This window comes from Balaenoptera ricei, chromosome 3 (assembly GCF_028023285.1).
Source record: "Balaenoptera ricei isolate mBalRic1 chromosome 3, mBalRic1.hap2, whole genome shotgun sequence".
Lineage (NCBI taxonomy): Eukaryota > Metazoa > Chordata > Mammalia > Artiodactyla > Balaenopteridae > Balaenoptera > Balaenoptera ricei.
Genome location: NC_082641.1, coordinates 156,605,661 through 156,618,264, shown reverse-complemented (window position 1 = coordinate 156,618,264; position 12,604 = coordinate 156,605,661). Strand labels below are relative to the sequence as shown.

At 38.7% G+C, this 12,604-nt stretch overlaps 1 protein-coding gene across 1 annotated transcript in view; it reads left to right on the top strand.

The window, feature by feature from the left end:
• LOC132362764 (ELKS/Rab6-interacting/CAST family member 1-like) overlaps positions 1 to 12,604 on the top strand; it is a 173,825-nt gene that overhangs the window by 125,618 nt on the left and 35,603 nt on the right. The window contains 1 exon segment of the mRNA XM_059917738.1: positions 3,368 to 3,454. Coding sequence (XP_059773721.1) covers positions 3,368 to 3,454 — 87 coding nt within the window.

The window sequence follows — 12,604 nt, the reverse complement described above, 5'->3', positions numbered from 1 at the left end:
AGAGTGTTAGCCCTGGATTGGGTCAGATAACTTATGGGGAGTACTTACAATGAGTTTTAGGTCTTGTACTTGTGAATATTTCTTTTTTTCATTTATGCTTTTCCCATACTTATTTTTTTGATAGGCTTCTGTGACCCAAGTTGAAATTTTATAATAATTTACTTTGAACAACAGAATAACTTTTGTTATCTTTCTGTATTCTATGTTGAAATGGTTATTTTCACACTTTTAATAAGAATGCTACTTTGGTACTACTGGTGGTTATAATGGTTTCAGCTGTTTTTTTAATTTACTTAATAGTTGATGTAAGATTTTTAAGCTTCATTGCTTGTGATAGGGAATTAGCAACTAAAATAGTATGTTAACATTTATATTTTCCAGTGAACCTACTCAGAAATTCACTTTTCCTTCACAGAATTTGTAACAGAACTTCATATTGCCTTGCAGTGCTTACTGCATACAAGCTATGCCTATGCTCTTGTTTCTGCTTGCAGGCTCTTGCCAGATGTCATTTTGTCAATGACACCCATTCCTACCACTGCATTTGAAGTTGCAGACCTCCTTCCCCACACTACCTGTTCCCCTCTCTACTTCATTTTTGCCTTTTGTGTTGATCAATATGTAACAAACTATGCATTTTATTTATTCATTGTGTTTGTTCTCCTTTAATACAAGGTGAACTCCCTGAGGGCAAGTGTTTTCATCTGTTTGGTCACTGCTTTGCCTCTACTGTCTAGAACAGTGTGACACATTATGGGTGCAGAGTAAGTTTTTTATTGAAGTACAGTTGATTTACAATATTAATTTCTGCTGTACAGCAAAGAGACTCAGTTACATATATATGCATTCTTTCTCATACTTTTCCATTATGGTTTATCACAGGATATTGAATTTAGTTCCCTGTGCTGTATAGTAGGACCTTGTTGTTTATCCATCCTATATATAATAGTTTGCGTCTGCTAACCCCAAACTCTCAATCCATCTGTCCCCCACTGAATTCTTGATTTAAAAAAAAATTTAATCTCAGGAGATGTAGAAAATGCATTCCATAACATTCAGTATCTATTCATGATACAAAATGAACAGACTATCATTAGAAGGTATAAGTATTCAGCGGATGTGATATTTAATGGTGAAACATTGAAAACATTCTTTTGTAATATTGAAACAAGATAAGACACCTTTCACCAACAAGATAAGATAATCCTTCTTTGCAGCATTATATAGGAAGTCTTACACAGGAAGAAAAAGAAGAATTCTTAGCATTGGAGAAGAAGAAACTGCTATCACTAGTCATTGAGGATATCTTGTCCCTGTAGAAAAACCAAAAGAATCTACAGATGAAGTATTCGAATGAATAAAAGTGGTTAGCAAGTATACTGCAAACAAAATCAATATACAAAATCAATTGCATTTCTGTACTCTGCTACAACTATTTAGAAAAGGCAATGAGATACCATTTATAATATTATCACAGTTATAAAGTACCTAGGAATAACTCTAGCAAGAATAGGCAACAACTATATGGAGAAAATTATAGAACAAAGACACTTAAGAAAAACTAAAGGAATGGAGAAATAAATCTTATTTCAATAGAAAATTTCAATCCACAGAAGATGTGATTCTCCCCAAATTGTTTTAGAGGTTTTATGAAGCTAAAATGAATTTCCTTCACCTCCCTCCCCCACATAGAACATGCGAGCTGATTCTTAGCAGCAAATGGAAGAGTGAATTGGGGGTTTTTGCCCTACTAGATATTAAGACTCGCTATTATAAAACTCTGCCAATTAAGACAGCATGGTACTGAGCAGAAATAAAAATAGATGATTGGAAGAGATTAGAGAAGCCAGGAGCACAGCCGTACATTTATGGTAAAGAGGAATATATAAATATATATGTATATGTTTTGGGGGTCAACCTTTAAGTTCTCTTAGCAAATTATAGTTATACATTGCAGTGTTATCAACTAGTCACCATGCTATACATTAGAACCTCAGAACTTATTCATCTTACAGCTTAAAGTTTCTAGACTTTATTTTTTTAGAGCATTTTTATGTTCACAACAACATTGAGTGAAAGGTACAGGGATTTCCCATGTACCCCCTGTTCCCACATAGGTATAGCCTCCACCATTATCAACTACTCAGCAGAGAAGTATATTTGTTACAATTGATGAATCTACATTTACACTTCATTAGCACCCAAAGTCCATAGTTTACATTAGGATTCACGCTTGGTGTTGTATGTTCTATGGGTTTTGACTAATGACATTATCCACCATTATGGTATCACTTAGTTGGAATCAAAGAGTATGTATGTAGCCTTTCAGATTGGCTTCTTTCACTTAGTAATAAGCATTTAAAGTTCTTGCATATCTTTTCATGGGTTGATGGCTTATTTCTTTTTAGTGCTGAATAATATTCCATTATCTGGATGCACCAGTTTGTTTACCCATTCATCTACCGAAGGGCATCTTGGTGGCTTCCAAGTTTTGGCAATTATGAATAAAGCTGCTATGAAACATCTGTGTCCAGGTTTTTGATGTGGACATAATCTTTCAACTCCTTTGTGTAAATACCAAGGAGTCCGATTGCTGGATGGTATAGTAAGAGTATGTTTAGTTTTGTAAGACACTGCCAAACTCTCTTCCAGAATGGCTGTACTATTTTGCATTCCCACCAGCAATGAATGAGCGTTCCTATTACTTCACATTCTTGCAAGTATTTGGGGCTGTCAGTGTTTGGATTTTCATTTTTCTAATAGGTAGGAGCATTGTCTTTAATTGACGGGGGGGGGGAATAAAGGAAGTAACTCAGATATTCATTAATATCAATAGAATGATCTTGATTAAGCATGGTCAGTCCCTGAACTAGTGTCCTCCCGGACTGGGGAGTGCAGCGCGGGGCGGGGACTCGCGGAGAGGAGAACAGCGCATCAACCCCAGCGGGAGGCGCGCAGGTGTCGGGATGCGGAAGGCGGGCCGGCGGCGTGCTCCTCTCCGCCCCCGCGAGCGAGACGGTCACGTGCAGTGGAGGAGCTGACCTCCGAGGGCGGGCCTGGGAGGGGCGCGGCGCAGGTGGTTCAGGGTCGCCCGAGGCTAGGCGCGAGGCGGGCACTTGCGCAGCGCGGGGCGGAGTGCGAGCCGGGGCCGGAACCGCCGCGGGTGGGGAAGGGCGGGGAGGAGCCTGGGAGCGCGCCGGCCGCCGCAGGGGGAGGGGCGGGGCGGAGCCGCGGCGCGCGCGCCCGTCGGAGGGGGAGGGACAGAGCAGCCATTGGGCGCGCTCAGTGTGGCCGCTGCGAGCGTGGGGCGAGCGTGGACCGCGGCGCGGCGGTGCGACTCCTTTCCCGGCCCTTCTCCCCTCCCCAGGCGAGGGCACCGTGTGGCGGCGGCGGGGCCAGCGAGGCCGGAGGAGGCGGCTGTGCCCGGGCATGGTGGTCTGGGGCAACGCGGAAGGTGAGCGACCCCCGGGCCGGCGGCGGGGGTGGGGGCGGGGTGGGACTGGCCTCGCGTCGCCGGGCGGCGGCCCAAGCGCGGGCGGCCTGAGGCGGGGCGGGGGCGGCGCGCCGGCCCGGCCCCCGCGGCTCTTGGTCTCGCGGCCTGGGCGGCCCGCGAGAAAAAAAAAAAAAGAAAAAAGAACTTAAAAATTGAGAGTTGCATATATAGTAAAATGGCATGAAACTATACACAAGCATTGTCCCAAAACCAGTTTGCTGGTTTTGATACTGTAATATAGTTAGGTAAGATGTAACCATTGGAGGAAACTGGATGAAGCATACATAGGACTTCTCTGTACTATTTTTGCAACTTCTTTTTTACCTCTGATTTTTTCAAAATGAAAAAAAATAGTCAACAGTTTTAGTGCTGTTTTCTTGTAGATGAAATAGTGTCCCTCCATGAAAGCAATGAATTACTGATAAAAACCGAGGGCTACATCTCAAAAACATCATATTGAATAAAAAAGTAAATAGCATAAAAAGATATAGTATAAAGCTCAGAACATACAACCTAAACAATATATTATTTAGAGATATAGCTATGAGAAAATTAACAAGAAAAGCAAGTGAATGATAAGACACAGACTTGAAGATAATGTTTATCTCAAAGGACTAATGGAGGGTATGTGAACAAGAAAAGGGATTCAGGGTCCTCAAAGGTGATTGTAATGTTCTTTTCCTTAAATTTTTATTAATCAGTATTTTATAACAACTCTTAAGTCTTAAAAATGTATAAACCTGATCTTTAGCATTTAATAATCACCTTTATTGAAAAGAGTAAAATTAAGTGAAAGGTGAATAAAATTCAGCAACATTAAACATGTTTGATAGAGCATATAATTATAAGAGCATCTAAGAGAAGATTGGGTTCTAGTTTAAATTCGGGTCTGACTAATTTGGGGTTAGTAGGTTTGGGTCAGTGGTTTTTAAAGGGCGGTCCCTGGGCCAGCAGCATTAGTACCACTTAGATATTTGTTAGAAACGTAAATTCTCAGACCTTACCCCAGACCTACGCTCTTGGGGAAGGGCCCAGCACTCTCTATTTTAACACAAACCCTCCAGGAGGTTCTGATGTGCACAGACTTTTGAGAGTCACCAGGAAGTTCAACTTTCTCACCCATAAAATTAGAAGATAAAACTAGATCAGTGTTTCCCATAGTGTGGTAGATGTAGTACTGGTCATGTGCAAGATGTTTTTAAGTGATAGACACATCACCATTTAAAATTTTATTTATTGTAATGTTTGTTAGACTAGTACAGATAGATTACCAAACCCATAAGTTCACTGATGTTGTGTCATACATTGCTAAGTTAAAAAGAAAAGAAAGGAAAGGAATCAACTTAATGTGAATATAAATAATAAGGCAAAATAGTAAGGTATGTATAGCAGAAAGTAACACAGCATTGTAAATCAACTATACTCCAATAAAAATTTAAAAAGTAAGGTGATATGAGAATATCACAAAATTCCTGGGGTTAGTTCTTAGATATTAAAGTTTTGGTAGTCCTGAAGAGGATCAATCTTGAAAATATTTTCCATTCTAAAATTCTGAGACTTCATGTGCTTGCTTTTCTTACAGATCTGCCTCCTTAATTTTGCTTTTTAAAATTCAAGCTAATACGTTAAAAATTTAGTCCACACAGCTTGTGTTGGGAGAGGAATGGCCTGTTAATGTGCTTTTGTATTGGGGGATACTTATCTGAGATTGAAAATTTAACCATAGTTAATGGAAAGTGTGGATAATTCACATGCGAATCATTAAAATTAAATATATTAAGGAGAAATCTGTTTTGAAAACATGATTTAATTTTAGAAGCACTTTCTTTCACTACGTGTAGTATTTATAGTGGAATAGGCAGATGGTTTTATGTAAGGAAATGAAATGAGGTTTGTGGACAGTAAGAAACATATTTTAATAATTAGGGATTTAGACTTTGAAAAGTCTATACAAGTTATAAACAGCTACAACATGACCGGCCCTTTTGTTAAAAAGTAAATTGATTTATTTATTTATTTTTGGCTGCGTTGGGTCTTTGTTGCCGTGTGTGGGCTTTCTCTAGTTGCGGCGAGCGGGGACTACTCTTCATTGCGGTGCGTGGGCTCTAGGCGCGCGGGCTTCAGTAGTTGTGGCACTTGGGCTCAGTAGTTGTGGCTCGTGGGCTTAGTTGCTCCGCAGCATGTGAGATCTTCCTGGACCAGGGCTCGAACCCGTGTCCCCTGCATTGGCAAGTGGATTCTATACCACTGCGCCACCAGGAAAGCCCCTGACTGGCCTTTTTAACTGGCATTATAAATAGCTTTTTTGCGATGTAGTTCACATACAGTTCACCCACTTAAAGTGTACAATTCAGAGGTTGTGTATAGCCAGAGAGTTGTGCAGCCATCACCGTGCACAATTCTAGAACATTTCATTACCCCAGAAAGCAACCCTATATCCATTAGCAATTATTCTCCATTCCCTCTACACTCTCAACCCTAGGCAACCACTTATCTACATCTTATTTCTATGGATTTGCCTATCCTGGGCATTTCATATAAATAGAATTTATATTTCATATAAGCATAATGATATGTAGCCTCTTGTGACTGGCTTCCTTAATATAATATTTTCAAGGTTCATCCGTATTGTAGCATGTATCAGTACTTTATTCCTTCTTATTGCTGAATAATATTCTGTTCTATTGATATATGTCACTTGATGGACATTTGGGTTGTTTGCACTTCTTGTCTTTTATGAATAATGTTGCATGTATGAACATTCATGTACAAGGGTCTGTGTGAAAGTATGTTTTAATTTCTGTTTTATACCTCGGAGTGGGATTTCTGGGTCAGATGATGACTGTGTTTAACATTGTAAGGAACTGACTGGATCTAAAATGCATTCTCATTCAAAGCAAAATTAGAAGTTTGCTGAAAACTTAAATACATTTCTGTTCTAATTTATAATAAGGTACCAAGTTTGTTTGTCAATGGTTTTATTACAGAATATCTCTCTAAAATGATATTTGGCAAAAATCATCATTAAAATACATGTTTTTGAAAACAGCAGCTTACAAACGGCTGTTCTACATCACAATTTATCATCATTTATCAAAATTGTCACATCTTCTGTGACATGGTTCTTTCTCTGCATATTTTATCGCTGCCTGTGTCATTTAGCATTTAGGGGGAAAAAATGTCATGGAATCTGCTTCCTGAGCTGATGATTGAATTCAGATTGTTCTGGTTGACTTTTACAAATAAATTACATGTTAAGAAACTGATGGTAGTTTTTTTTCCTAAAATTCTCGTTTCAGCAATAATAAAAAACATACTTCTAAAATAAAAACATAACATTTTGTAGTCTAGCTGCATCTGACACTTGATATTTTGCTGTGTGGCCCTATTAATATTTTGAAGTTATAAGGAGAGATACTTTTTTGTGTAATGAGAATTTATGTTCAGTAAATTGTTAATATTTGACTTTGTCTTACTTTCTTCTAATGCTTTCCTAAAGTCTTATGTACTAAATTACCTACCTTTAGATTTCTTTTTAGGAAAGGTGTTCAAGATATTTCTTTTTCATACCTATTTGTGAAATGAGGTTTTTAGCACCTCCTTGTTATGAAGGAATATTTCTGAAAAAAATAAGATAAACAACTAAATGCAGTGAATAACTGAAGTAATAGAGAAGTGGTAGTATAGAAAAAAGATGCTCCTCAGGGAAGAGAAAGAAAAAATACCAGTTGGACTTGAATGGATAAGATTTATTTAAAGCCTTTCATTGCTGCATGGAGGATAAACAAAAAGAGTAGTAAGGCAGCATGAGGCATTCAGTGTCCTTGTAAAGAAGACAAGAAATATCCTTAATCTCTGAATCTATAACTATATGATTCTACACATAGATCAGCTAAAATCATCCTTTGTTTTATTTCTAGTAGGGATAAGCTGTTCTATGCACAATATTGTAATGGATGTTTGTAGTGAAGACTTGAAGCATTTGGATCATTTGGGAAGTAGACTCAGACAGGGTTTAGTGTGTAGAATACTTGTAAGCATGTGCCCTTGGGAACAACATAGTGGGAGGGAGGCAGAGGCGTCAGGATTGGGCAGAAGCTTACGTCAAAGTGTCTCCTTGGCCAGCCTTCCAAGAGAGGTTTGTTGATAGCTTGGATGTGGGGTATGACAGAAAGAGGTGTCAGGATGATTTCAAGGATTTCAGCCTAACTAACTAGAAGGACGAAGTTGTCATCAACTTCATCCTTTGAAAGGAGGTTTGGTGGAGAAGATCTGCAGTTAGTTGGGCCTGTTAAACGTTCGAGATCTGTAAAACATCTGTTGGCAGAGGATGAGTTGGTGAGTCCATATGTGAAACTGGAGCCCAGGAAAGAGGTCTGCAGTATATATAAACATGGGGGTGGTCAGCATAGGATAGATGCTAATTAGACCAGGAGACTAGCTGAGACCACCAAGTGAGCATGTGTAGACTGACTTGAGGATGAGACAGGGCTGAGTCCTGGGACACTTCAGCGCTTAGAAATTGGGGCAAATAGGGGAAACCAGCGGAGGAGACTGGGATGGAGCCCCAGGACCCAGCACACTGCTTAACAGCAGTGGGTAGTAGATGTGTATTTCGTGGATAAATGTCCAAAGGGGAGGGAAAATAACATAGGACAATGATGAATTTTATTTCTCCAGGTAGAATAAATTAAAAGGTGAAAAATAGGATCAACTGTTATCTATCTCCTCGGTGAATGGGTGGGGAGTGAGTCATGGAAATTAGAATAAAAATAGATGTGTTCTTTTCTATAAAAATAGATGTGTATACCTATAAAATAGGAACCGTTCCTTTTAATAAACTGAAGTATTTTTAATGCAGTTACTTTCTTTTAATCTTTATGGTACCTATTGTGCTTGTGTGGCTAATTCTTCGAGAAACTGTATAAAAATGTCCCTTGTGTATAGAGATGAATCCAGTTCTTCAGATTGATTATTTCTATTGTTTGTGAATATGCTTTAAAGTAGCACATTAAGTAGTTGAAACTCATTTGAGAAATTATCCTATATTTGTATCTCTCTTCTTTGTACTAAATGACAGAAGAATTTCATTTATATATTTGCTTCCATATATTTGATAATTTACAGTAGAATTTTCAGTGTTCTTCATGGTTAAAATTGGTACTAAAGGTGATTTGGAAATTGTGTTGAGCATGTATCTTGCTAAACTATAGAAGACAGACATTTTGTTCAAGGATTTTATATTCTAGGTGAAAAAGTTAAAACATTTATGGAAAGGTACATAAACAATTTTCTTGGGAAAATATACAGTTATGTCATTGAAACTCTGAGTCCTGTCTTACACTGAGCGGGACATTTATTAAAGAATAGACTGAAAGTAGAAATATCTGTAAGCTTGAATTTTGACAGAATGAAAGAAGAATACAAAAATCAAGCTCACAAACTCAGCTGCCTTGATGTGGATGAAGCTTCTGTAAACAGACAGCTACTGTCCTTGAATAATAGTTCACATATCTTTTGAAGTGAATTAAGCTTTGGTTGTATTGGACCTGACCTGTCGGTGAGAAGGAGATGGCTGAGGCCAGGGAGGCGTGTGAGCTTTCTCAAGACAGACTATAGAGTCGCTGGTGACTGAGACAAGTAGTGAAACGTTATTTCAAGGGTTGAAATGTGAATAGGAACCAGTGATTTAACAATGCTCATCTCTAACTTTTAAGCCTTTTCTTGAGCCAGAAACCTTGGTTTTTTATGAGAGGTTGAGATTCCCTGAAGATACAACCTAGGTTGGACAGTTACCCAGATCTATTATATATTTAAGCTCAGGAAAGTTATGTGAACTGTGTTACTGCTTCTTGTTTTTGTGAGTTTTTGGTCCAGGCTTTCAGAAAGACCTGAGCTGAACTCTAGGACAAAGCTTGTGGTGACCACCATTGCTGTTTCAAGCCACTGTCCTCTGTGTTTCTTTCTGTCATTCAGGAATTTTGTTGTCATAGCTCCTCTATTACTGACGTGTGTGTGTGTGTGTGTGTGTGTGTGTGTGTGTGTGTAGGGGGTGTCCTTCATTTGTAAATTCTGTAATCTTTGGACCTTGGATGGAGATGGTAAATACAGAAGTCTTAGAATAGAATTGGTCCCAAACTATTTTGAGAGAAAACACAAAGCATATTAAAACTTACATTTTCAATTAAAGCATAAGGAAACCATTCACAAAAAGGGTGCAGAAGTTGATGCTGTTGTTTATTGTGTTATATGCTGGTTATAGACCTTCATTTTACGGTTATTTCTCTGAAATGCAGTAAAAAAACACAAAAAACAATGCCTAGCACCATAGCAGCCCGTATGAAATGAGGCATATGCTGTTTCTAAGACTCACAGCATGTTTTTCTGATACTGTGTTTGCCCATAAACATGTTGATGGTAGGTGCTGTCTGAGGCAGGGGCGGTTTTCCTATGGAAATCCTCTCTTGAACATACTGGTTTCTGATTCCCCTTGAGGAAGAATGAAGCTCCTTTTTGCTTCCTTAGCAAATTTGATACTTCAGGTATTAATAACATAGCCAGTGGTTGATATGTATCTTGATGACTTACAGGTCATCATGATGGCTGCTCTGTCATAAGTTGCTGTGGTTTCAGAGTACGTTAGAACTCTACGCAGCGTTTTGAGGTGGGAGGGAGCTGAGGTGTAATGAAAGAGAAATTCCCTGCACAGCAGTGGTGATGCCTTAATGATAAAATCATCTTGCTCGGTCTCAAAAATCACTGGGTCTGCCAGCAACAGCATTAGATGTGAAGTCTGACCTGGGCTTCCATTTTGATTTTGCCATTAAAAGCGTTATGACTTTGCCCTCAGCACTTCTGCGAGTCTAGAGGAATGTTAATTACTAAATGAAAACAAATTTATGAGATCCTTTTGATGGAGTAGAGTGTAATATCTGCTGAGTGCCCCAATATACATTCAGCCCTCTAGAGGAGAAGACTTATAAGTGGTAAAGAGTAGGTTGCTTTTGGAGAAGGAAGCGTGAGGTGAGATGGCAAATTTGGGAATACGTTTTCTAAGGAAGGCCTTGGAGGAGGCCATCATTCTGTAAACCTGAACTTGAGATACAGCAGTGTCCGTTTTGGGGATAGGAGGTCTCTGGGGCATTTATGATTGGGAGTGTGTGAAAATACTGATTGAGAGCCACGAGACCCTGTGACATTGGCTGCATCTAACCCAGGTCTTTCTCATTTAGGGCCCCAGACTAGGGAAGCTACAGTTATCTTCTGAAAGATAGTAAAAAAGATGATCTTGCTGCTCTTAAAGTGAAAGAATCCAAGTTTTGGTGAAGAAATGTTTTAGGGACAGGATTGCCCCCATGTTTTTAATATCACTCTTGACTGATTGTTTATTTCGCTTCTTATTTGGGGAAAAGTATATGGAAGTTCAGGTTGGGAAAATTACTTGGAAGAGTTTCTTAAGAATAACCTCATTAGATAGTTTGTGTGTAGATGTGAGAATAAAGTTTTCTTAGAAACAAATGATTTTTTTTATAGTTCAAATATTTTATTTTCCTTAAAGATAGGAGTAGATTTTATAGTTTGAGACTCTTGCTATTATTTAAGCAATAACCAATAAATTTGAGTAAGTAGCAATTATTTAGGAAGAATGATATAATGATGAACTATTGGAAAATATAAAAACTATAGATAGCATTGTTGAATTGGAAGGGACTTATCACCTGATTTTATAGACAGTTTATCTCATTATTCGCCTCCTCACTGTAAAATGGTAAAGATATTAGTTGATCCAGAGTTATTTTAAGGAATAAAAGAGAATTTATTCATTCAACAATTATTTATTAAGTGCTTACTAGGCGCTGAGGCACATGCAGGTTCAGAGGATGTGTCTGTGTATTAGAAAGAAGAAAATCCTGGCCTTCATGGATTTTACCGACTAAGAGGCAAGAGGCTTTACCCAGTGATGACAAACGTGATGAGGGCTTCCAGTGTGCTCCCTGCAGTGGTGTTTTAGACTGAACACAGTGCCTGATAGTTGCGGTAGAAGAAGACTAGCACCAATGTGTCTTGGATGCAAAGTACACCCATTATCTCATTTAAATCTAACACCAGGTCTATAAACTAGGTCTAGTTTCCCCCCTTTTACAGCTGAGCAATGTTGTGTTCTTTTAGGTCTGTGATCAAATCATGGTTATTAAATAAATTAATGAGTAAACTTGGACCTAAAGTGTGGTCCAAGGTCTTCAGCCAGATAGTGGCAGAGCTGGCACTAGAACTGGTTTTGACTCAAGCTCAGGGCTCCTTTCATTGTACCACATTGCCCCTCAGAGCGTGCATGGGCAAATAATCGTATGTACCATGGTAGATAGGAAGAGTGCACAGTTTCAGAGATCCCATACTTGCCAATATGAAAATCATTTCACACAGTACAAATAATAACAGTGAAATCAGGGCTGCTGGCATCCTCAGTTTTAATTCCCATCGCTAGTTATATTCAATTATCCAGTGAGATGGACTTTGAGCTGTGGATTTAGTGTATTAAGTAATAGGATCCAACTCGAAGTTTTCTCTGGCAAGCTATTGGCTGTGAAGTAAATTCAAGGCTATTCATCCAAAACGTAAGGTGTCCTGAAGTAGATGTATATGTCATCTTGCCTAATGGGTGGGTTGTGTGAGAGATTTTTCTTTCCAAATTGAGTCATTGGAGACCATTGCTCCTATTACTGCCTTTGAAGTCCTGCAGCTGGTGAACCTTTGGTAGTTGAGATTTCTTTCTCAAAAAACAAAAACCAAAAACATGTATTAGAAGTATTTGTAGTCTAGTTGTGTGTGGGTTACGTGTCTTAATTAGTAAAGTTCTAGTGAATGTCTTGGGATTTTATAAAAACTTCAGTAATAACAACTAAAAATGAACATTTCTGATCCTTTCTCGTGACCCCATAATCAAATCCAAGTCAGTTTCTACTCTCTGCCTGCTATCCTCCAACTCTGAACCATCTTGAAAATACTTGTTTTTTCTAAACATTGTTAGTTTAGGGAGTTACTTGGAGTGAGAGAGTCTCTTTCCTTTGGCTTCCTTTGGGTCAGCAAAGCAGAGGAGTTAGTTTTGGAGGG